The sequence below is a fragment of the Eschrichtius robustus genome, chromosome 12 (assembly GCF_028021215.1).
Source record: "Eschrichtius robustus isolate mEscRob2 chromosome 12, mEscRob2.pri, whole genome shotgun sequence".
Taxonomy (NCBI): Eukaryota; Metazoa; Chordata; class Mammalia; order Artiodactyla; family Eschrichtiidae; genus Eschrichtius; species Eschrichtius robustus.
Genome location: NC_090835.1, coordinates 1,601,974 through 1,626,965, shown reverse-complemented (window position 1 = coordinate 1,626,965; position 24,992 = coordinate 1,601,974). Strand labels below are relative to the sequence as shown.

The 24,992-nt window shown below is 62.7% G+C and overlaps 1 protein-coding gene across 1 annotated transcript; it reads left to right on the top strand.

Annotated features, from left to right (window-relative positions):
* The first annotated feature begins 245 nt into the window (after nucleotides 1-245).
* On the top strand, nucleotides 246-989 carry DNAJB8 (DnaJ heat shock protein family (Hsp40) member B8). Its single transcript, XM_068557892.1, has one exon. It carries the CDS (start codon nucleotides 246-248, stop codon nucleotides 987-989), a length of 744 nt encoding a protein of 247 aa, XP_068413993.1.
* The last annotated feature ends 24,003 nt before the right edge of the window (nucleotides 990-24,992 follow it).

Sequence of the window (24,992 nt, the reverse complement as noted above, 5' to 3'; positions counted from 1 at the left end):
GCTGATGTCACAAAGGGCCAGCCAGCTCTGCCTCTGCGGGGCCTGGTGGCCGGGCCCCAGCGGCAGTGCCCTCCCCTCCCCCTGCCCCTCTAGCGGAGGTGCTGGTACTATGAAAGGGTAACCCGCCCCGGAGCCAGCAGACTCCAGCCAGGCCCCCGCCAAGGGACCCAGGCCGCCGCTGCCGCCCGCGCCCACCGGCCACCCGGGCCCCAGGCCCGCGTCTCCTCACCGCCCCGGCCCTCGGCATGGCTCACTACTACGAAGTGCTGGGGGTGCAGGCTAGCGCCTCCCCGGAGGACATCAAGAAGGCCTACCGCAAGCTGGCCTTGCGCTGGCACCCCGACAAGAACCCTGACAACCAGGAGGAGGCCGAGAAGAAGTTCAAGCAGGTGTCCGAGGCCTACGAGGTCCTGTCCGACTCCAAGAAGCGCGTGGTGTACGACCGCGCAGGCCGCGACAGCTGGCGGGCCGGCGGGGCCAGCACCCCCTACAGCAGCCCCTTCGACAGTGGCTACACCTTCCGCAACCCCAAGGACATCTTCCGCGAGTTCTTCGGAGGCCTGGACCCCTTCTCCTTCGACTTCTGGGACACCCCGTTCGGCAGCGAGCACGCGGGCCGGGGCCACGGGCTGCGCGGCGCCCTCTCGGCCGGCTTCGGCGAGTTCCCGGCCTTCGTGGAGGCTTTCTCAGCCTTCGACACCCTGGGCCGCGGCGGGGGCAGCGCCAGCCATGCCACCTTCTCGTCCGCATCCTTCGCCGGCTCTGGCTCGGGCAGCTTGGGCTTCAAGTCGGTGATGTCGTCCACCAAGATGGTCAACGGACACAAGATCACCACCAAGCGCATCGTGGAGAACGGGCAGGAGCGCGTGGAGGTGGAGGAGGACGGGCGGCTCAAGTCGGTGACCATCAATGGCAAGGAGCAGCTCAAACGCGTGGACAGCAAGTACGCGCCGCCCACTGCCTGTGCCCACCGCCCGGGCGGTGCTTAATAAACGTGCCCAGTGAGTTCACGGAGACAGTTGCCCGCTTGGCGGGGGGCGGGCAGCCTGGGCGCACCCGCGAGGCCCGGGGACGTGCCCAACGCCTGGCGCAGGCTGATTTCGCGAGGACGCCCGTCAGGCTCTGGGGTTAGGAGCTCCCTGCGCCTGCGCCCGCGCCCTCGGGTCGTGAGAGTCCTGACCAGCGCCCGGCCCGCCCAGCCCGCGGCTCCACGCCCACCAGCAAGCGAGGGTGCTCCGCCTACCGCCACGCCTGGCTTTAGCCCTTCAGGGGCTCCCGCGGCTTTGAGCATAGACCTCAGGCTTCGTCCTCACCACCAGGTGCCGGGGGCCTGGCCACTGCCCACCCTCCCGGACCCTCACCCCTTGAGCCCGGCCACACCGGCCTCCCCTCCGGTCCTCCCCGGCACCAAATGCCTTGTGGCCTCTGGGCCTTTGCACGGCCGTGCTCCCCGGTGAAGGCCTCACTTCTCCCTTCCGAAGGAGGCCTTCCCAGAACCACCAGCTCTGCTTTCTCACGGCCCCTCCCTGCGTCTCCCGGCCCTTCCGCCTTGTCTGTGTGACTACCTGAGAGCCGTGTGCCTCCTCAGCCCTAACTGCAGGTCCCGGGAGCAGGGCCTGTGCCCGCCTCGTTCTTCGCTGTGTCCCCCGAGTCTAGAGCAGTGCCTGGCAGTGAGGGGCAGGGCACCGATTTGTTGGAGGAAAGAATGCTCTTGAGTGTGGTGTGCGTGTGTGTGTGTATGTGTGTGAAGCATCGGCATGCTGGCAAAGTCCCTGTTCCTTGGGGGCTGGAGCGGAGGCAGAAAATGAGGTGATTCCAGGTTTCAGGGTTCCAGGCTGATTAGTCATGGCGTCCCTGGTTCCCAGGAAGAAAGGAGTGTGGGCCTGGCCAGGAAAGGTGCAGGGAATGCCACCTGGGCTGGCACATGCTCTGACTTTGTTCACCTATGCATCTCAGCTCCGAGCCCAGTGCCTGGCATGCAGTAGGTGTCTAATAAATGATGTGATGTGAAAGAGGGTGGAAGCACACTGTTCCAGGGAATAGCAGGAACCTGGGGGCACGCTCAGAGGACAAAGCCTGGCAGCTCACAATGGCAGGAGACACTGGGAGGCCGTGAACCTCGCGGGGAGGGTGTGGCCTGGTCACAGACAGACCCGGGGAGGCGGTCATCCCCATTTCCAGATGCAGAGCTGGGTGAGGAGCAGCCATGGTGGGGGCCGAAAGCCTAGAGGTGGGCCTGGGTGCTGTTCTCCAACGGAAGCCTCCACAGGAAGCCAAGGGGCATCTCCCTAAGATCTCTAGGGGTTTGCAAGGCCATGTGGGTGCTGCAGGTGCCCTGGCCAGGAGGACACAGCAGACGACCTGCCGCACCTCCAGACTCAGGTCCCCTGGGTCCGGCCTCCCGGAGCCCCTGGGACAGGCCAGCAGCTGGAGGTCCCCTAACCGTGTTACGAGGGGGGCAGGAGAGCCCCGTGGCGTACAGAAGGTGGAGCCCCAGCTCCCAGTCCTGCGGTGGGACTAACTTCATCAAAGCCCCCACTACAGCATTAACCACCTGACCTCTGCCCCTGCCGACCTGCTAATTTCACCAATTACTGGCCAAGCACGGCTGCGTCAAGTGGGCCTGCTTAGCCCCGACAGCTGCTGGGCAAATCCAATTATGGTCCAGCAGCCCGGGCGGTCGCACGGTCCCGGGGCTGGTGTGCAGCAGAGATCTGGGTGCTTGCAAGGCGTGGGTGTTCATGGACACCCCAAGGACCCCAGGACCGGGCTCACCTTCGGCCCCTGCCCCTTCTCCGAGCTTCGCACCTGAAGGGGGTGTCTTCCCCCCGAGGCATGGGCCGATCGAGGCATTCCCCTGCTCCGGTCTCCCGTGTCGACCGAGCATGGCAGCTGCCGGGCCCGGCTAAGCGGGTGACATGTCCCTCTCTGCATCCTTGTCTCAACCCTTAGCCCCATTTGACAGATGAAGAAACTGAAGCCCAGACAGTTGAGGTGCAGCTATGGGCACACACCCCAGATGAAGTCCTGCTTCCTAGCTGGCATCCGAGGCCCCTGCCGTCCTTCCAGCCCCACACCTCGCCCACCCCACCGGCACGGCCCGTACCAGACTCTTAGCGGCTGTTTCCTAGGCATGCTGTTCCCCCTGCCCGGGCCACCCTTCCCATCTCCTTTTGGCCTGTTAAATTCATCCTTGGAGGCCCCGCCCCGGGTCAGCACCTTGGGGAGGCCTCAGCAAGGCCTCCAGTGTCCAATGTTCTTTGGACATTCTGGCCAAAGAACTTCACGGAGCCCCTTCTGGGCCTGGCTGTGTGCGGGCGCTGGGGCTGTGGCAGTGAGGAGGCCAGGGCGCCGCCCAGAGCCCTGACAATCCGGAACGAACGCCCTGGCTTGGGACTGGCTGCTCGGGTCCAGCTCAGGCCCACTTCCCGAGCAGGAGGGCCCTAAGGATGGGGCTGCATTGAGGCCCCTGTGCCACCGGCCCAGCCCCAGAACGGACCCTGCTCATGAGGGGCGAGGCCCCACCTTCCGAATGTAGGTCCCCACCTCCACTGCTGCCACCGGCTCCTCGGCCGGTCATCGCTCACCTGGACAGTGCACCAGCCTCCCCCCTTCCCCTCCTTCATCCTGTTCTCACCCCAGCAGCCACAAGGATCTTGTGAAAACCTGAGAGTTTTGTGAGACACTCAAAGGGAAAGCCAACTCCTCCCAGTGGCCCATGAGGCCCCCAAAACCTCCCCAGCTTCCCTGACACTCACTCTGCCCCAGCCCCACGGGCCTCCTCCCCGTCCTGCATACACACTGGGGACACTTCTGCCTCAGGACCTTTGCACTGGCCGGGCCGCTGCCTGGAACCCTCCTCCCAGATCTTCCTCCCTCAGTCCCCTCTCTTCCTGCCTCCCTTGGGTCTCTGCCCATCTCCCCACCCTCGCCTCACTGTGCTGTGGCGCCCCTCCGCCACTCCTCCTTCCCAAAGTGGGACTTTTGCACAGACTGACCGGTTCCTGAAACACCCCTCTCCGCCCAGGCCCACCCACTCCTGCCACCAAATCCTCAGGCAGACCCCTCACTACCTCTTCCCCCCACCACTCCTGGGTCCCCACATCCCTCCAGGGCCCCTGACTGTCTGAAGGGACCCAAATCCTGTGGTCTCTCCATCGCCAGGTGGACACGATGGCATCCCAGCACGTCCCTCGGGCACGAGGATTCAGTGACACTGGAGCCTTTTATGAACGAGGGCAGCAAAGCTCTGGGGAGGGGTGTGCCGTGGCTCACAGAGCAGGTCTGTAGCCTCTAACCGTGCGTGGTCTGAGTGGCGGCCTGCAAGCCAGAGGCCTGGCCAGGGGTTTCCACCAGGGCTCCGGCTTCTCCATGGATGGGGGCAGGCAATGTTCTCAGCCCTACTGAGCCCTCTCCAGGGCTTCTCCTGCACACTCTCCCCAGAGACTCGCACCGACCCCAAAACAGGGATGGCTATTTGCCCCCATTTTACAGATGGGGAAACTGAGGCTCGGAGGCTTACAGACTTGGACAAGGTCACGCAGCCGCACTGGAAGCCCGTCTGCCCTACTCCTCCTGTCCCCCTGCGCCCGGGCCTGGGGTGGGGTGGGTGGGGCCCAGGCAGCCTCCTGCTGCCCCCCCCCCTCCCCTGGCCAGTCGATGTTATCGCAGCTGATTTAATTTCAAAGACGGATTGAGCTGTGGCGGGAGGGAGAGCGGCTAATCGCAGCCGCCATCTGCCCCGTTGTCATGGGGATGGGCTCCCAGCAATAGTGCAGGGGCTGGACCCAGATAAGGGCACTGGAGTGGGCTGGAGGGGACTGCAGTGGGCGGGGCGGGGATGGGCAGGAAGATGGGGGGCAAGGAGAGACCCAGAGACCCAAGAGTGCAAGAGGCACGGAGCCACGAGGCAGACAGTTCGAGGGTGCCGAGGTGAGGAGAGATGGGGAGGTACCAGGGGGCAGCTGCGGAACTGATGCTGAGCACGGGGTGGGGGGGCAAGGCTGGTGTGGGCGACAACGGGCGACAGAGGCGCCTTGCCCCCATTGCCCCTTCCAGAGCCCCGCTGTGGCCCCCACTGCAGCGCTCCCCCAAGGCAGGGCCCAGGGCATATTCAGACCTCCCCAGTCCGCCCCCTTTGCCACAAAAGGGCCGCAGACCCCAGGGTCCCTCCCTGGCCAGGCAGGGTCCCAAGCTCAGCGCAGAGTTGGGAACCCGCTGTTTCCACCAAGCAGCTGCCAGCGCCGTTGGTCTGGCCTTTAGGACAATCACATCATCGAAACTTGCCAAGTCAACAATGGCCTCCCCTGGAGGCCGGAGCGGGTGCTGAGCACTTACTGCGCGCTTTGCCCATCGCACAGCACCCGCGCCTCCCAACGGCCCTTCCCTTTTGCAGCGTGGGAACTTGCAAAGAGCTCCCACTGTAGCTTAGTCAACAAATACTGACCCACCTCCCCTGGGTTCCAGGCCTTGGAAGGCGCAGGGACAAGACGCCTGGGCTCTGCTGCCTGCCCCGATGCCCCAGCCGTCCTGGCTGAGGGCGGGCCTGCCTTAAATGCAAGGTCCCCCAGCGCCCCATCACGGCCGAGGCCCAGCACGTCCCACCCTTGGTCTCTGCACCTTCCCAGGTGCTGCCCCTTCCCTGGGAACTTGTCCCTGCCTGATGGGGGAGGGAGCCCCGGTCCTCAGCCACCTGCATGGGCCCCACTGCCCTCCCCTGCCTCAGGACTTCAGACCTGCCCACCCACTGGGTGCTGGATGCCTCCGGCGGCCCCCAGGCACCTTGCGAGGACCCGGGGTGCTCCGTGCGGCCTGGGAGGCATGGGAGCCGGGCAGCGCTGGGCCGGGGCCGCCCTGCCTGCCAACCACACTGCGCTGTCACAGCCCCCAAAGCAGGAACCTGGCACCGCCAGCCACTTGGGTCCCCAGGCACCGTGGTTATGCCTGCGGTCACCCAAGCAGCCGGTCAGGAAACCCCTGGGGTCCTGGGGTTCTGGGATGGCAGCAAGGGTAGGTACAAGCCATCTCCTTCTACAGACGCTTGGTCCACCCTGAGCCATCCCAAACCCGCGACATACCTGCACGGGCATCCCCACCACCACACCTCTGGCCGCGCAGCTCCCACGCCAGCGCGTCCTTCCAACTCTTCACCGTCAAGGCCAAGCGGAGCCGTCTTCCTGTGGCCCCGTTTCTCCTTCCTTTGGGACCCCGGGAATCAGCTTCTCGCGACTCGCAGGTTCCTGAGCATCTTCTGCCCGGCATTCGAGATGCCAGCTCCTTGAGGGCAGGGCGCGGGGCGGTGACCGCTGGGTGGAGAAATCTATCCCTGCGGCTCCAGGACGGGGTAGAGCAGGCCGGGCCGGGCCTCTTCCCCACCCTGCTGGGTCCCGGGTTGCCCTCCCCACCCAAGAGGTCCCGGATCCTGGGTCTTCGACTGAGTCCCTTTAGGAAAGCAGAGCAAGGGTGTTAATTGCAAGAGACTGGTTCCCATACTTGTTTTAAATTGATATTTAATTAAAAAGTTAATTATTAATTAGGCTTATCGATTGCCTGCCAGTGGCCGGCTGGGAGAGGCTGGCTTGCAGCAACATCCACCCTGAGTGCGTCTGCGTTTCTCTGTGAGCCCGGTCAGTGGCACCGTCTCTGTTCGTGTTAGTTCAGCCACGAATTTTGCTGCTGGATCTCCTCCCAGCAGGCCCGGCTGGTTCAGGAGGGTGGGTGCTGCCCAGACCTAGGACTATAGCCTGGCACGGCCTCCCCATCTTACTTCTGCCCTGAGCTGCAGCTCAGGAATCTGCTGGGCTGCATCCTGGACGGCCCACGGATGCTGGTCACTCCTCGTGCTGAACGTGGACTTGGCCTCTTCCTCCCCAGGTCTGACCCCCACCCCGGGCCCCTTCTCAGGGGTGGTCCCTCTGGCCAGCCGGTTGCCCACCCAGGGTGCGGGGAATCACCCAGAACTCCTCCCTCTCAGACTCTGCGTCCTGTGGATTCTTCCCCTCCGCGCCCTCTGCCCTGCCCTGGGCTCAGCCCTCACAAGCCCCCTCTCCCTGGAGGAGGTGAGGAAGGTCTGGGGCGAGTGTCCCCTGCAGGGAACTTAGCAAGTGCCCAGGCCCTGAGGCAGCGGCCTCTGCTGAAGGGAGTGGGAAGGAGCTGTGGACAGGCCTGGGTCATCTCCGAGGTCTCTGTCCGCTCTCTGAGATGGGACCACTGAGCGGGAGGAAATCAAGAACTCAGCTGGGGCCTGTTGAGTGTGACATGCACGACAGGCAGCCGTGAGCTCTGGTTCAGGAGAAAGGTCAGGACCAGCGGTGAGAAATCGAGATGAATCGGCACATGCAATGGCATTTAAAGGCCTGAGAATGGACGAGATCAGCCAGGTGTCAGCAGAGATGGAGGACGTTCCAAGGACACTCAGAAGCCAGAGAGGAGGAGGAACTGGCAAGGAGAGTGGGGCGGCGTGGGCCCCGTCTCAGCTCACCCCCTCACCCCCTTCCGGACCAGTTAGGGTTCTCTGGTCACAAGGGACAGAAGTCAATCCCAGCTAATGCGAGTTAAACCCGGGAGCGACACTACTGAACGGGTACAGCTGGATCAAAGGAAAAAGAAATCCCGACACCTGTGGGAAGGCCAGGACCCCGGGCAGCTCCGCATCGAGGGGTGGACTCTTCGGCTTGCTGCCGTTGGAACGGATCAGCCCTGACAGTGTTCCACCCTCGAGGGGAACCGCTCAGGTGTCCAGTGGCCCAGCACGTGCGGAGGAAGGCGGTCCATCATCGCCAACGGCATCGCCCTCAGCTGCCACCACCACCACGTCCACTGTCACCCTGTTGCCACTGCCAGCACCAGAGACGCGCCATACTTCGTTTACTTACGCAGGAAGGATTTGCCTGCCCGCTGGGCGACAGGAAGGACGGTGGGTTTTGTCAACACCGTGACGAGCAGAGATCATCCCCACCTGCAATGGGAATACAGTCTAGGGGGAGAGAGGCTTTAACCAGTCACCACGGAAACTAAGACTGCAGCTCAGAGGGGCGCCACAGGGGCCAGACCAGACGCGGGGAGAGCATCTAGGCGGACTGCCCCAGATGGGAAGGTGCAAGGAGGCTGCCCCAGAGCAGGCAGGCAAGGGGGGGTGGTGCATCAGGCTGAGGGGCTTGCGTGTGCAATGTGCCTGCAGCAGGAGGGGCGTGTGAGCACGGGGCGGGGGAGGGGCCTGGGAGGGCCAGTGTGGCGTGGACCAGAGCTCAAGGAGCGTGGGGTCTGGCATGGGTGCTGTCACCTGGATCTCAAGAGCAGTGGTGACACAGAAGGGTATGAAGCAGGAGAGTGACATCGGTGTAGACTGTGCAAAGACCACGTGACAGCCGTGTGGCGAGAGGATGACGAGGGTCCAGCACGGTAGCTGGACCCTCGTGTCCTGCACGATGCTGTCTCAGACCAGGGACCATTTGACCACAAGGAGGTGACAACGGGAACAGAGCCACAGGCCCGCTGGCCGCACTCTAGTTCACATCACTCAGAAGCAGCTGATCTAAAAAGGAACAGCCTAGCCCTGGAGCCGTCCTGGGACATCCTGAGGGCTGGGGTCCAGTCCCGTGGATGCGGTGCTGGCCCCGTAACCGGAGCACAGCCAGCGGGCGGAGGAAGGAGGCCCGTCCGTCTCGACGTCACCCCCCTTGCAGAACTCCTGCTCCCTGCCCCACCACCTGAGGCTCGGCCAGATCCGAGGTCCTGGTTCGGGGGTGGGCGGGGGGACACAGCAGCTCTCCCATGAACGTGCAGTCACACCGCGCCGGTGAGGGTCGGCTCGGACCTCTGTGAGAAGAGGGCCAGGGACGAGGGTCTCGGGGACTCGAAATTCTCTGGGGCTGCTCCTTGTACATCCGAACTGGTGACAGTGACAGCGGGGCAGTTGCAGCAACCACGGCTCGACAGGGGCAAGGCAACGAAGGTCTCAGAGCCCTGGAGACGACCCGGTCGCCCCACCAGGCGAACCCAGAGCCGCAGAAGTGCTGGCCGAAGGTGAGGGAAATCCGGAAAGGGTGGTGGAGGCGGCTTCGGCTTCGGGACCAGGTGCAGCAGGAGGGGCTGCGGCCTGTCCCGCTAACTCCTAGTTAAGGCCTGTCAGGCCTCCGGGCCGGCTCCCACCCTGAACCGGACCCTGGGCCACCCTGGGCCACAGAGGCCACGAGCGGAGCTGAGGTGGGTGAGGGGTGGACTGCAGGAACCGTGTCTTGGGTTTGATGCTCTGACCCTGGAGGGACTGCCCCTCCCAGGACCGGCCGATTCCCGATTCCCGCAGAGTGTAACCCACTGGTCCCAGAGCGTGACTTTCAAATGCAAAGCAACCAGTCCAGAAGGCACAGCCCCAGCACCTCCTCTATCGGGTTCTCCCCCTTGGGCCACTGTCCTGCTGCCCGAGTCACCCAGGGTCAGGTACCCGGCAACTTGGGGCAGCCCGTCTCTCCCGGAGCCCATGAAATTACTCACATCAGCCAGTGGTCAGCCTGCTCGCCCTGCCTCGCCGGCCCTCCTGCAGAAACCGCAGCAAAGGCTCCTGTCCCCGGTTCCAGGCTCCCCCGCCTCCTGACCTCCCCGTGCTTTTCCCACGTGGCTCGGCGTGGCGTGGCGTGGCGTGGCTCGGCGCGGCGCGGCGTGGCGTCCCCCTCCTCTGGGACTGTGCTTAGAAACGACCTTTCCAACGGCAGCCATCTCCTGATCTGTGGCCTTACTGAACCTCAAATTTTCCCTGAATACACGCTATTTTAAACTGTACTGGACGGCTCTGCGGCCCACCTCAAGTCCTCCTGGCCGAGCTCAGGCCAGCCACGGCTCTGTGGAGACCGGCCCATCTGTGCAGATGCCGGCTGATGGCCCAGCTCGCTCTTGCCCAGAGCTGCTCTGACCCAGCGCGAGGATGCCCGCAGGACCTGCTGGGCACTTGTGCACAGGAACCCTAAAGTCTGAAGGCCGGTGGATAAGCCTCACCTTGTCCATGGGGTGGGATGGGAGCCTATGGCTACGTCCCCTTTTGTCCCTGGGGAGGACGGTTCTCAGCACGTCCCTCGAGGTTTCTCAGATGGCCTCGGTGCAGTCTGTACCCCACTGACCGTGGATCCACAGCACCTCCTCTGGCTGGCTTTTCCCCTTGCCCGGCTTCCTGCCCCCCACCCCGCCCCTGTTCCCTGGGACCACGTCCCTCAAATACTTCCTGCACGCAAACCCCATTTTTCAGGCAGATCCGAGGGCTGCCTTTCCCAAGGTCTGTGCTGAGATGAGGGAAGTCCTGTCTGCGGGGACTAAGGGCTCCTTCCATGGCCGTCCCCATGGGGCTCCTCCCTAGAAAGTGTGGTGACCACAACTGCTCCCTAGGGCTGTGAGACCCCAGAGGTTTATTGGTCAGGGTCCCAGCAGGAGAGAGGTGACACTCAAACCTCTCAGGTGGAAGGGTCTAATGAAGGGACTCTTTGGGGTGTGGTGACGTTATAGATAGCAGGACGCCATCGGCCCATGAGGACGAGCTCGCCCAGCCAGCCCTGGGGCTTCCAGAAGGTCTGACACACAACCAAGCCTGGGCCCACCTGAAATGTAGCGTCCTGAACAACCTCACGCCCGGGCAACCTCAGTCTGCCTGGCTCTTGGCTCTGGAACCTCATCATGTGCCCGTACAAACCTTACCTGCAGCACGTCCAGCCTGGGCAACCTTGGGCCTGTACCACCCCTGCCCAGGATCACCTCTTTCTGTGCCACTTCTCACTGCAGGCAGGGAAGGGGGTCCAGAGAGGGCACCCGTGTGGCCCCCAAAAGGTGCCAGCAGCTGGGACAAGACAGGCCCAGACCCCACGCCACCCTTGAGTCAGGCTGGGCCTGGGCCACCCCACCCCCCCCCCCACCCCCCCGTCTTAGCCCAGCGTGGGTCTTCCGCTTGGCCCAGCCAACCTGCACGGGCCTTATCTTGGCCATCTATCGGGCCACCTGGACCAACCAGTTCTGCCAGAAACTGGATCTGGGCATAAAGGCCCCTCCCTGGCGGGGTGTGTGAGATAAACCCTCCATCTTCCACTGGTCTCTCCTGCTTGCCTGAGCCAGAGGGCCAGGGCCTGGGGTGGAGGTGCTGGGCTGCTGGTCTCCCCTCCCCTCCCCCACCGTCTCCTGTAACAGGCAAGGTTGAGTCTGTGCTGGGACTGACACTGACACCCCTCTCCCACCAACCTCCTAGGTCTGCCAGTCAAAACTTGGGCACTGGAGGGGGGTTGCTGGGGAGAACCAGGAGGCACCCAGGAAGAAGGTCTCATCTCCATCTGTAAAAATTGCCCTGACCCATCACATCAGGACACTGCTTCCCCTTCATGGGAGCCTCTGTCACGCGTGTCCCCAACGTGCCTGGCTTTACGAGCTCCTCAGACTGCCCTGGAGGGGTAGGCGTCTCGATGTTCCCACTTCCAGATGAGGAAAACTGAGGTCAGCCGCCCAAGGTTGCGCAGCCCAAGGTCACACATGGCAGGAACGCCCTTTAAAGATAAAGGCCTAGAAGTAAAATCACTGGACCAAAGCTCCCACGGAATTGCAAGCGCGATTTGGATTGACAAACTGGGTGCCAGCAGGGGTGCCCGCGGGGGGTGACTCCCCCGGGAGAGGAGCCCTGCCCACAGCGCCCTGCTGCCGGCCACTGGCTTTACCTGGGAGGCGGGAAGAGGACTTGTTACTCTGGCTGCTTCTCTTGGACCCCAAGCATCAGGTCCACGCATGTTGGTCATTTCTGCACCTTCTGGCCTGAATTCCAGGCCTCTGTTCTTTGCAGGCAAAGACAAGGGCTGGGGGCCACGTTTCCGCTGCTCCCTGCCTTGGGCTCCTCACCCGCAAAGTGGGGAGAGAAGGTCCCAGGGAGGACGTGGTGACCCTGCGGGACGGACACCAGCTCCTCCAGGCCTGATTCCAGCCCAGGAATGTTTCTCCTCCCAGGCCTGGCCTCAGGCCTGACTCCTGACACCAGGCAGTAAATAACTTTCCATCTGATCACCTCTCTTGGTGAATCTTTTGCTCTGGGGAAAGTGGGCGTATCCCCAGGCAAGGCCCCACCCGCCTGCCTGCCGTAGGAGGGGCAGCTCTGGGAGGTGGGGGGGTCCTGGCATCTGGAGCATCTGTGCCTTTATCAAGAGCTCCCACCAAGCTGGGATGTTTACACCCTGTGTCATCAGCCTCCCCGCAGCCTTTGAGCCCAGAAGCTCATCCCAGTCACCTTCGCTGGTTTGGGCCCCGCCCTCAAAGCGCAGATGGGAAGGCTGAGGCCTGCGGGGGCAGGGATTGGGTGCCCACCACCCGCGGGGTCGACAGGGGTCGGGGATGTGGCCACAGAGGCCTGCTCCGCTGGTCCTGCTGGACTGGGTCCCGTCCGTGTGGGAGGGATGGGGGCTGTTCCCCAAATGTGCTCCGCACCCCGCAGGGGAGACCCGCAGGTCCTCCGCCTGGAATGCCAGGAGACAGGCCCAGAGACGCCCAGCCACTGGCGCGGGCCGCCCAGCACCAGGGAGATCCGGTTCCGGCCGGAGGACAAAGCGGGTCTGGGGCCGGCCCGGGCCCGCTTGGGGAGCGGGCGCCCCGGGTCAGCTGGGGAGCGGGCGCGGGCCGCCAGCGGGCATCTGCATGACAAAGCGCGGCGCCGGTGGGAGCGGCCGAGCGGAGCCCGCCCGCGGCCGCAGCTGCCCCGCTAAGCCGCCGGCCCGCGCCCGCCGCCCGCCCGGAGCTGGGGGCCCGCCCGGGAGCTGGGGGCGGGGGCGGCACGCGAGCCCGGCGCTCAGCTGTGTTTGCTCGGGGGGCGCGGCGCGGGGCGGCGGGGCTGCGGCGCGGGACAAAGGCCGGGTCTGACCGACCCCGCAGGTGGCGAGCGGGAGGGGAGGGCTGCGGCCCCCAGCCGCCCAGGCTCCCCCGGCGTCGCCTCCCCGGCCTGCGTTCCGGAGCTGCGTCCAGGCCCCTCCCCTGCACCCCGGGTTGACAAATGATGTCAGCATCCGTCCGTCCTAGCTGGCTGCGCACCACGGGCTGCCGCTGTCCTCACGGCCATCTACACTTGCCCCCTCCCACTCATGCATCCCCAACGGGGTGCCTGCGCCGTGTCCCCCATGGGCCTCTGCTCCCAGCCTCCTCCTCAGCTGCTTTCACTGCGCAGCCCCCCAGATCCACATCTGCCCTGACCCAGCTTTCTCCACCTCCCCATCCTCCCATCTTCCAGGTGCCTCGACCAAACCTAGGCGTCTTTCTGACATCTCTCTGTGCTGGGTGGACCTTTGAAGTCTATCCAGAAGAGAGCCAACTGCTTCCAGCCCCACTGCTGCCCCTGGTCCAGCCCCCATGCCCTCTTGCCTGGACGGCTGCAGTAGCCTCCGTCCTGTGCTCCCCGCCTCTGCCCCAGCGGCCGCCAGAAGGATCCTGTGGAAACCAAAGGCAGACCTCAGGCCTCCACACCCTCCCTTGGCTCTCACCCTACTCAGGGGAAAAGCTGAAGCCCTCACAGCCCCAGAGGCCCACCTCATCTCCTTCCAGCCCCGCCTCCCCACCTCCCTGGCCCCGAATCTATCCACTTCAGCCATACCTGTCTCCTAGAGCAGCCAGGACTTTCAGGGCCTTTGCACTGGCTGTTGGTCCTGCTTCGATCACTTCACTCGATATCTGTGTGCCTCACACCCTGACATCCTTCAGGCCTTTACGCCGATGCCCCCTCTTCAGTGAGGCCCTCCTTGGCCACCACCCCGTCTACAACGTCAAGTCTTCCTGGCTCCCTCTCGGTCCTTCTGGCCACGTGACATTCCTATGCGGCAATCACTCACTCACTTACTTGCTCATTTTCTGTCCCCTGTGGACGGTAAGAGGCACCAAGGCAGAGACTGTCTCTTTTGCCCGCTGTCACGACCCGCAAACCTAGCATTGATTCTGTTACACAGAGGTGTTCAGTAAACATTTGGTGAATGAATGAATAACTTAAAGCACTTACCCCTGCACAGCAGCCCTGCAAGGTAGGCCCTGTCGCCTCCGCTTCACAGGTGAAAGCACTGAAGCACAGAAAGAGCAAGCAACCTGCCCAGGGTCTCCGGACTAGGAAGGCTGGGAGGCAGGACTCAATTCCTAGCGAGGTCTCAAACTAGAGGCCCATACGCTGGTTTTGGCCCCCAGAAAGATCTTCTGTGGCTTGAACAGTTTCAGAAAAAGTTGAATCGGTTGTGGCCATTTAAAAAATCAAGAGGTTTTGTGCAAAAACCCAGACCGCCAGCTTTTCTTGGAGAATCGGAACCTCTGGCCACACTGGGTGCTCAGTCCCACAGGCGACCATGGGCTGGAGCTGGGCAGCAGTCGCCCCTCAGACAGGGTGTGGGCGACCCCACTTGCCTAGGCTCCATCAGGCTGCTTCCCGCCCAGGCCCCTGTCCTGTGAGCTTTCGCTCCTCTGGGCCTCTGCCCTTCCGGGTCACTCTGCCTAGAATCCTGCCCCACGATTCTCTGCCTGGCTGCCTCTTCCTTGTCACTCAGGCAGGTCTAAGCCCAAAGGTCCCGTCCTCAGAGAAGCCCTCCCTGATTACGCTGGCTAATGATCATTATCTGAAATCACTTCATCCATCTCTGGTGCATGCTGTCCCTCTTCCCCAGCAGAATGGCAGGCCCGGGTCAGCCTTGCCACGCCTGCCCAGGAAGGACAGCACCCGCCCCTGCGGGCACCTGTTGATGGACCGAATGAATGAATGAATGAATGAGGGGTTCTCCTTTAGCGCCGCTGGTTCTGGGCCCTTCCCGGGCGCCTTGTGGTCACACTTGTGCCCTGCCGCTCTCGGCAGGAGCTCACAGGTTGGGTGGCACGAGGTCGCGGGCCCCTTGCTCGCGGGACAGGCCTCAGTGGTTTCTGGTTCTGTGACCACCTTGAGGGGGTTGGGGAACCCTCTCTCACTTTGCCCCCAGCTCCCCAGGCTCTCGCCACGGACGTGGGGCCCCGAGTCTTCTGGGTCAGCACCAGGGTCGCCTCCTGGGGTTCCAGATGCAGCTCGGCCCCTGCCCGCCCACCAGCCTCGCTCCTGGTCAGGCCGTGTCGCTGGGGAGCCTTCAGGAGTAGAAGGGCCAGTGGTGGGCTGACTGGTGTGTAGGCTCGAGATCAGGCCTGGCTCTAGCCGCTTCTCCCTGTGTGGCCTTGAGCAACTTCACTCGCCTCTCTGAGCCCGTTACCCGCTCTGTGAACCGGGACCCCTGCGGGACTTGAGACTTGTGCCAGTTCCTGGGCTCACACACGGCCGCCAGCACACAGTAGGTGCTCAGGACAACAGTGCCCCCACCCCGTGTGTGGATGGACGCCTGGAGCCCAGCCCATGACGATCAATCCTCCCCTGCGGGCCAGCTGGCCAGCTGGGAGCCTGTGTGCTCACTTGTGTGTGGTCTTGGGTGACTCGGAACCACGTGTGTGAATGTGTGTGAGTGGACACGTGTGAGTGTGTGTGACGGTGGGGTCCAGGTGCCTGGAGTGGCCTGGCCAGTCCTCACCGGCCAAGGTGAAGTGGGTTGGAGCCGGCTCGCCCGCCCCTCCAGGTAGCCCTCGAGGCAGGAGCCTGCTGGGGCCCCCGCTGACCGGGGCAGGCAGGTCAGCCTGAGTCAGAAGGGACGGGCTGGTGTAGGGGAGGGGAGCTGTACCCCAGGGCAGTCAGTTCCCAGGCCCGGCCCTCCCGGTCATGCTCCAGGTCCCGGGGCCAACCCCCCGGGGAGGGCGGCTGGACCCTGGCGTCGGTCACTGCAGCCCCGGGAGCCTCTCCTCTGACCATGCCACCGATGAGGCCCCCGGCAGGGCAGGGCCCAGAGCCCGAGCGCTGGTCCCCACCCACCTCGTCCTCTACCTCAAGGCTGCAGCCCAGCCTCGCCGCTCCCACTTCAGCACCGTGTTCTGCACCCATGTGACTGTCCTCCCACCGGACTGGGGGACTGGTGAGGGCAGGGACCCTCTCATGGTCACGGCCGTGGGGAGGCAGGACGCCAAAGGCTCATTCAACTCACATCCAATCCTCCGTTGCTTGCTGATGGGATGCGTAGGCTGCGTTGTGTGGAAACGTGGCTACTTGCACCCCCGGCGGCAGCCTCAGAAGCTGTCCTGGGCCCCCAGCTTTCAGACAGGCTTAGAGGGACACACAGACTCCGCACCCAGCCACCACTCTCCACGTGGGAGCCACGTCCGACCTTCAGCCCCAGAACCGAAAGCATCTCCGCGGCCCCCTCCCGAGAGTCCAGGCTTGGCTGGCGGTGGGTGTCTGCTGTGCACCCTGTCTCTGCATAGCTCCTGAGGGCCTCAGGCCCACCCAGCAGAAAGAGCCCCACCCGCCTGGACCCGCACAGAAAACAGGCTCCGCAGGGGCCTGCGTATCCCCACTGGCCTCTCCAGGGCTGCTCGCCTGTGCAAGGCCTCCCTCGGCCTGTCTCAGGCCCGTCAGCGGGGAGCAAGCCAGAGACCCCAGGAAACGCTGTCCCCCTGCAGCTCCTCAGGACCCGGGAAGAGACCTAGAGGGGACGGCGGCCCTGGGCACAATGGACAGAGGGTCAGCAGAGGAGCGACAGCCCCAGGAGGCTGCCTGCCTGGCCCTGTTTCCAGAAGCATTGAGCCTGGCACAGAGGCACAGAGACGGAGGCAGCAAAGCAGGGGGAGACGCTCCCACACACTCAGCTGCCGGCTGGGGATGGCACTGGGACTGGCTGCCGTGGTCTTCGCGGATCCGGACTCGGGGCGCCAACTGTTAACCCCCAGCCCAGACTGGCCTGAGTGGTCACCGCCTGACTGCCCGGCGTGTGGCTGTGGCCGAGCGTGCACCTGCAGGGCTGGCGCGGGCAGTGGCCTCGGGACACGCGTGGAAGGGTGGGAGCAGGTCACCGCCCGCCTCCGTGTGCGTGTCTGTCACCGTGTCCCTGCGCGAATGGGTGACGCTCAGCCACGCCGCGGCCTCCCGGATGGTGCCGCGGGGCTGCCCGAACCCCAGAGCTCTTGCGCGGCCGCGACCCCGGCCCTGGACCCTGAGTCGGGAGCCCGGGCTGCCCACCCGGGTGCTTTTGTCCGTTTCTGAAGTGACAAGAGACACACAAAAGGGCTTTTAATTAAATCAAAGGAAGGGGAAACGGGCCAGCCGGGCCGCTATTATGTTACCAAACGCGAAAACGAAAACTTATTTTTAAAGCTCTGGTATTAATTTGAGATTATTCAGATAGTTAATTAAAAGTGCAGCATGTGTTAAATATTATTTCAACAAAGATTATCATCAGGCCTCCATGTAATGCGATCCGTGGGCTTGGGGAGCTTTATGCAAATGCTCTGCGGCCAGAAGGAAGGGCCTGAAGCGCCAGGCGGCAGGCCACTCGCTCACCGCAGGGGTGGCCTTTGCAGACACAGACGGAATGGCAGCCGGGCCCCCCTGTCCGGGCCCTGGGTGAGCAGGGAGACCACCGGCCATCCTGGGCCTGCTGGCCAACAGCAGGATCCCCGAAAGTTGTCCAGATGGCACTTGGGCCTTCAGGGGACACGGGCCGCACTCCTGCAGGTGTGTGCGGGGTGTGGACGTGTGTGTTGGCAAGGCTGTCGCGAGACTGGCTGCACATGTGGCTGGGGTGTTGGCGGCGTGCGTTTGCGCTGGTTCATCCGTCTGTTACGCGTGTATTCACGCACATGACACGCGTGTGTGCACCTGGGCACGGGGTGCGTGCCCACAGCTGGCCCCGAGCACGCCGTGTCACCTCTCGCTGCCTCAGTTTCTCCATCTGTAAATGGGGACCGTTACAGTCCAGGCCTCACGGGGAGGATCAATGAGGGTCACGTGGCATAAGGCACAAGCACTGTCCTGCACAAACAGCACGAGAGCCAACAACGCCAGCATGCGTGGAGTTTTAAGTTTACATACCCATGTTTAAAAAAAGTGAAATTAACTTTTATATTTTATTTAACCTGGTGTGTCCAAAATATTCTCGTTTCAACATGTGATCCATGTAAAAACTGATGGCCGTGGTAGTTTGCATTCGTTTTTCACACTAAGCCTTGGAGGTTGGTGTGTATTGGACCTGCAGGAACCTCCGGCCAGACCGGCCGCATTTCAGGTGGACCTCACAGCTCTGAGCCCCGAGGACGTGGGTGTCCCCCCCTGCGCCCTCGCTCGCCTGCGCTCCCTGGACTCGGACGCGCAGGCCGCTCCTGCCCTCTGTCGGCGCCTGGCGGCAGTGCAGCGCCCACGGCTCGCCCCGCCCGGCCAGGCCAGATCTGTCCCTGCCCCGCAGATGGCCACAGCCCCCTGCCCACCGCCAGGCTCCATGGTACCATTTCCCACTGCGGGCTGCGGGGCAGATAGGAGGGCAGAGGCTCAGAGAGGACCAGTCATCCGCCCCGGGTCACGCAGCAGGACCGCAGGAGGGAGCCCAGCTGAGGTTGGAACCCAAGTGTTAAGACGCTTCTGTGGGTCCCACTGGGTTCCTATCCTGGCTCTGCCCCTCTTGGCTGTGATCCTCACAATTCCACAGCTGTAAGCGGGAGGGGGGACGGGGGGGACGCGACGGTAATCCCTCTGTTTAGGGTTGTGTGAGGATTAAGTAGGAAGACGTCTCTGAGGTTTTCAGCACATTCTGAGCACAGAATGTGCCCAGTAAATCCGTCACGGTCACAGCACCATGACAGGACACGCCTGCCTCAGGGCCTTTGTACCTGCTCAGTCCCCCAGATCTAGGCTCGGACGGCTCCCCTCGTGAGGGAGGACCTCGCTGCCCATCCCCTCCCGGTCACCCTCAGAGCCTGTGTCACCACCCAGCGCGAGCCTGCGTGTTCCTGAAGTCTTCTTGTTTCTTGTCTGCCTCCCCCACTGGGAGGGCAGGGCCTTGCCGGTCTTGGCCACGGCCATCCCTGACCCGGCACAGTGCCTGGCCCTACGTAGGTGCCTGACGGAAAGAGCAAGAAAGCCGTGTCAGGAGGGGACGCAGCTTGGTCGTCACCAGGGAAGTTAGACGCCGCTTACCACACAGCCCAACATTCCACAACCAGGTGCTAACCCAAGAGAAATCAAGCTTAGGTCCACACAAAAATTCATCAATGAGTGTTTGTAGCGGCATTATTCACAACTGCCCCACGCTGGAAACCCCCCAACTGTCCCCCAGCTGGTGAACATTCATGCAGAAGAATGTACCAGCAGCAAAGGGAACCACCGTCCAGACGCTGGACGCGGGTGGACCCAGAGATGTAAATGTGGCCATGTGGCACGTGACATTCTAGATGACACACAACTATAGGGGCAGAAAACAGACTGGTGACTGCCAGGAGGGGTGCCACGGGCGCATGAAGGATCTGGAGGGGGACAACTTTTCTGTATTGTGACTGAATGTGTTTTTCAAAACTTAACAAAACTGTACATATGAAAGGGTAATTTTTTCTTTATGCAGCAAACAATGATTTTTAAAAACAGAGCTGCAGACTTTCAGAGTCTCAGATCGACTCAGTCCCTACTGCTTTCTGGTCCCAATGGTGAGCTTTGATCCCCCAACCCGGGAAAGCAAAGGGGGGGCCGGCCCCCCGCCTCCTGAGCAGGGCGGGCAGGGGGTGTGCAGAGGCTCAGCTGCAGAGCCTGGAGAGTTCCAGCAGCTTCCCCCTCTCCCCGTTTCCCTCGCTGGTGTTGGCGGGAGTTCATTGTGTTGTGCTCTGTGCATTTCTCACATGTTTGAACTATTTCCTTAATAAACATGACAAATACTAAAATGATTGAAGACAAGAACAGCAGGATTCCCACTGCAGAATCCCACCAGCCTCTCCTGCAGCCCTGGGGTCTGAGAGCCACCGCGGGTGGGCACAGAGGGCGGCCGGGACCAGGAGCCAGGCTGCGCGGGTGTTTCTGGGTGTCGCTCACCCCCTGCCACAGTTCCAAGCTCACTCTGCCCCTCAGCTCCGGGGGAGTGGGCGCTGTCTCCCCAGCAGGCAAAGCTCTGGCCAGAACCAAACGGTGCGGGGCTGCCACCCAGGATTGGCTGTGAGGTGGTGAGGACAGTCTTGGAGCCTCATTCATTTGTTAAACAATTTTATTGAGATACAATTTACATGCCATAAAGCTCCCCGCTTAAAGTGTACAATTCAGTGGTTTTAGCATATTTACAAAGTGGTGCAACCATTACCACAATCTAAGTTTAGAACATTCTGTCCCCAAAAAGGGAGCCACAGCCACTAGCAGTCAGTGCCATCCCACTAGGTGCCCCCCCCCCCTCCCCGCCCCTGGCAACCACAGAGGTACTCTCTACAATTATGGATTTACCTATCCTGGACACTTTTGTAAGTGGAATTTTACAATCTGTGACTTTGCTATCTGGCTTCTTTCACTGAACATAATGTTTCCGAGGTTCATCCATGTTGAGTCCGTATCCGTATTTCATCCTTTTGTTGGCTATGCATAGTCCTTTGCGTGGTAGGACCGCATTTCATTTATCCATTCATCAGTTGATGGGCATTCGGGTCCTCTCCACTTCTTGACTGTCCCAACTCATGCTGCTCTGAACATTCGTGTGCAAGCTTTTGTGTGGACGTATGTTTTCAGTTCTCTTGGGTAAAGACCTAGGAGTGGAATTACTGGGTCATATGGTAACTTCATTGCTTAGTTTTTTTTAACAGCTTTATTGTGATATAACACACACCACACAATTCACTCATTTAAAGTGTATAATTCAATGGCTTTAGTATATTCACAGAGCTGTACATCCATCACCACGATCAATTTTAGATCATTTTCATTACCCCAAAAAGAATCCCTCCACCTCCTGACCGCCACCCTCTTCCTCTCATCTCCCAGCCCTAGGAAACCACCAGTCTCCCTTCTGTCTCTGTGGATTTGCGTCTTCTGTGTAGTTCACACACGTGGAACCATACAATACGGCATCCTTTGTATCTGGCTTTTTCTACTCAGCACAATGTTTTCAAGGTTCATCCATGTAGCAAGCATCGGTACTGCATCCCTTTTTATTATTGTTATATTATCACTGAATAATATTTCATTTAAATATTCCACGGAATAATATTCCAGGTAGTGTGTGGGTGCACCCACCACTTTTTATCTGTTCATCAGCTGATAAACATTAGCGTTGTTTCCACTTTTGGGCAATAACTCTGTTTCACTTTTTAGGAAACACCCCAACGCTTCTCCCAGGTGGCTGCCACAGAGCATTTAGTGGGCATCTGCTGTGTGCCCCTTTCATTCATACCACTTTCCAGCAAGGCAGGTCCTAATAGTCATTTTATTTTGCTGTGGCACAGAGAGGGTGAGACACTTGCTCCAGGCCTCAATGGATCCCAGGGCTGCTGAGAGAGGTGAGGTCTGGGAACCAGACACTTGGTTACGTGACCACTAGGTGCTGGTGGTCTGTGGAACCTGCAGGAAGGATCTGGACGCTGACTCTCCCAGGATAGAGGCCAGCCTATGATTCCCAGACATGGTGGCCAGGGCGGCAACTGTCCCCGCCCTCCTAGGCACCCCTCATCAGGGGACAGGCTGTTCCAAGCCGCCCCAAGGCCCTGGCAAGTGTGCAGGAAACTTTGGTCCAATCTTGGTCAAAGGAATCAATGAACTAATGAGCAAGATGCAGCAGCCACCGGCAGCCGGGGCATTTCAGGGCCCGGGGCCAGGGCAGGGAACCGAGGCTCTGGGCCCAGCTTCTCGGAGGTGCTGGTCAGGGGATGCCGCCTTGGAGGAGAGCCCTGGGGACAGAGGAGCTGCAGGTGCAGAGGGCAGAGCTGGGACCCACCAGAGCGCCCGCAGAGACGGCCTGCACTGTGCTGGGCTGTCTTGGTGGCTGGCCCAGAGTTGCTGCTGGTCTCAGCTGTCATTCGGCCGGGATAGTGTGGAGGGACGTCCCCGTGCCTGGAGGTATGTAGGCAGAGGCTGGACTTGGCGGATGCGGCAGCAGTGGAGGGGGCGGCGGGGGGCGAGCCCGCCCAGCCCCAGGTGGACCGGGCACACAGGCCAGACGAAGTCCCTGCTCTGGAGCACGTGGTGTCGCAGGTGGGCCGGGGAGGAGTGGTCGGGGCTCTGGGGGGCAGCCGGCGCTCAGTCCCGTGGCGATGGAGACCTAGGCCAAGGCCACCAGGCCGTGGAGGACTGCGCCAGCCCCTCTGCTCATAAACCCACTCCCCCCACTCCCCACAGCCCGTGTGCCGGGCGAGGTCGTAGGTCACCCAGAGGTGGCCGTCAGGAAAGGCTGGCATAAGGCATGGCGGCCAGCTCCAGGCCGTTCACGACCAGGCAGGGCGGGCAGGGAGCAGAGGCGGGAGTGCCGTGCGGCGGGGTCTCAGGCTACACCCGGCCGAGAGCCCGAGTTCAAATTCTCGGCGATCCTGGAGGCCCTGCCCAGAGGTCACGCAGAACACGGCCCCGGAGCACTCAGGGAGTGTAGACAGGATTTCGGAAGACCACCGGTGGGACAGCCGGCACCCCCCGTCCTGTGCTCGGACCGCTGTCCCCCCGCGGCAGCAAGTGGCCCCAGCTGTGCTTGCTCAGAGGTTGTACGGGCTAGAAGAGTGGCCTGATTCCCCTCCCTGTGCCTGGGCCTCAGCGGGGTGTGGGCCTGGAGCGGGTGGACGAGGTGACGTGGCCGCACGGTGTGCCCTGCCGGGGGCGAGTCTGAGGATGCGACGCTGGCTCCCGGGGACACGGGCGTGGGTGGCCCCCTCTGGCCTCCCGGGACTCGGCAGGCCTCTCCGAGGGGCGGCCCTCGGTGGCTGGGCCTGGACAGGCCCCAGGGCTGTCACTTTCTGCATGTGTGCCTGAGTTTGGGGTGCCCCCAGTGAAGGGTGCAGGGTCGCGGGGCCGTGGGGACCAGGCCAAAGAGGAGGGGACACCTCCTGGGCTCCAGCGTGTTTCCCTCCAGGGAAGCCCTGGGTGAGTTCCAGGCGGGGCGCCATTAGCTGTGCCTGGGGGGGAGGCTGGGGCTGAAGAAGGACCCACGGGGAAAAGGGAGTCGGGCCTTCCCACCGCTCCCCTCGGGGACTCTCCTGCCTCATCTACCGTGGCTGTCCGGGCCTCAGACGACACGAGGGTGCCGTGAGTCGTAAGCCTCACCCTCCAAGGGTACGGAGCAGGACAGCGGGAGCGCTCTGAAAGGGGCACCAACACAGAGCCAGGAGCCCGAGGGGGACAGGCTGGGCCCCTCTGGGCCAGTGATGGGCACACAGGGGTCCTGGAGCCCCCAGAGGCTGCCCTCACCCAGGGAGGCCGTGCGCCCAGGCCTGGAGGCTGCCCCATCTCGCGCCACCATCCCCCCCAGCCCACCTGCCAGGTTGAGCCCTCTTCCCAGCAGGGGCTGCTCTCTTGTGTGCAGTGAGGAAGGAAATTGCAAATTAATCTTTATTTCCATCTTGGAAGAAAACCTTAATTCTCTGCATGGAAATGATCCTCGTCATCCCAGGGAATCAATTATGGGCTTTAATTGCAGTCAGTCCTGGCCAATCAGAGTGGGGCCGGCCCCAGGGACCCTCTCTCTCCTCCCCATCTCTGGGGCCCTCCCCTGGGTGCACTCAGCTCTCGGGGTCCCCCTATCTCTCTCTCCACTTCTTTCTCCGTCTCTCTGGGCATCTGTCTCGCTCTTTCTCTCCCGCTGTATGTCTCTGCCTGTCTCTCGCTGTCCCTGGCTCTGGCTCTGGCCACTCCCCACAGCACAGGGCTCAGGCAGGCACCCCAGCTCTGACGAGCCCCAAGGAACCTCTGCCTGCAACCTCTCTGGCCTCCGAGCTGCAGCTTCAAGGCTGGGGCTGAGGGGGTGAGTTATTGGCTCCTCCCTGCCCCCAGGGTCTTCTCGGGAGTCATCTGCCATCCTACACTCAGGCCTGCAGGTGACCTCAGGCTGGCCGTCCCTGGCCAGGCCCGGGCCCCCTGGCTTCGCTGTGTATGGCAGCTGCCCAGAGGCCCTGGAGAGGCTTCCGGCCCGGGCGGCTGGGGGGCGCCCTGCCCGGAACCGACAGCCTCAGTGTTTCCACCCGCGATGGGGGCACCTCCGGGACTGGGTCTCCTCCCACCACCTTCCGGCCACCGGGAGATGCTTGTCTGTCTTATCAGTGGCGCCCTGTGACTGACAACTGCTCCTCCTTATCAGCAGCCCACCCGGCTGTCCACAGGGTAGGGGCGGCCGTGGCCTGCCTGCATGTCCACACGCACCCAGACCCCCTGTTCCCCGGGCCAGCTCTGCGCCGGGACCTGCCCCACAGGGTTCCCCGTGCTGGGGGGCTGGGGCAGAGGACCAACCCCGCCCTCCTGCCTCAGTTTCCCTCTGCTCCCCTGACCTGCACTCCCACACCCTCCCCAGGGTGGGCCCACTGAGCCCCACCGAGTCAGGCAGGTGACCGCTGAGGGCCTGGGTGGGGGGCGGGTGCGTTCCCCTCGACCCCTGAATGCTGAGAAGCAGAGAGATGCTGCCGATTGGAGGCCAGCGTCCCCCGTTGTCCGGCGCCACGTCTGATTAGGGAGCAAATTGCTTCATCTCACCCCACACCTGTTACACAACAGCCTGCCCACACCTGCCTGCCACCCAGAGGTGCCCGGCCCACTTCCGCTGGACCCTGCCCTGGGCTGAGCATCTCAAGCCACGTCCATCGTCCCCGGCTCGCACGTCCTCTCCTGCCCGGGGCCCGCAGAGCACGCCCTGATTTTCCTTCTCTCCAGCTTGGTCTCATGCGCTCCGGTCTCCAGCCCACACCGCCCCGAGCCCCGGGTCCCGCGTCTCCCAGGGACTGCGGGGTTGGGCTCGGGAGGCCCAGCGAGCCCATCAAGGTGTCCCACACCCGCGCCCGCCGCGGAGCTCCCACCTCGCAGCCGACGTGTGACCGCGGGGAGGCTCGCCAGGTGTCCTGGGTCCCCTCCCTCTCGCTGCCTCGTGTGCCTCCCAGTGCCAAGGCAAGAGGCCACGTTGCGTCCCCCTCCCCTGGCCTTGGCTACGGCCCCTCCTCGCTGGCCACCTGCCTCACGCTCCTTCCCGCCGGCC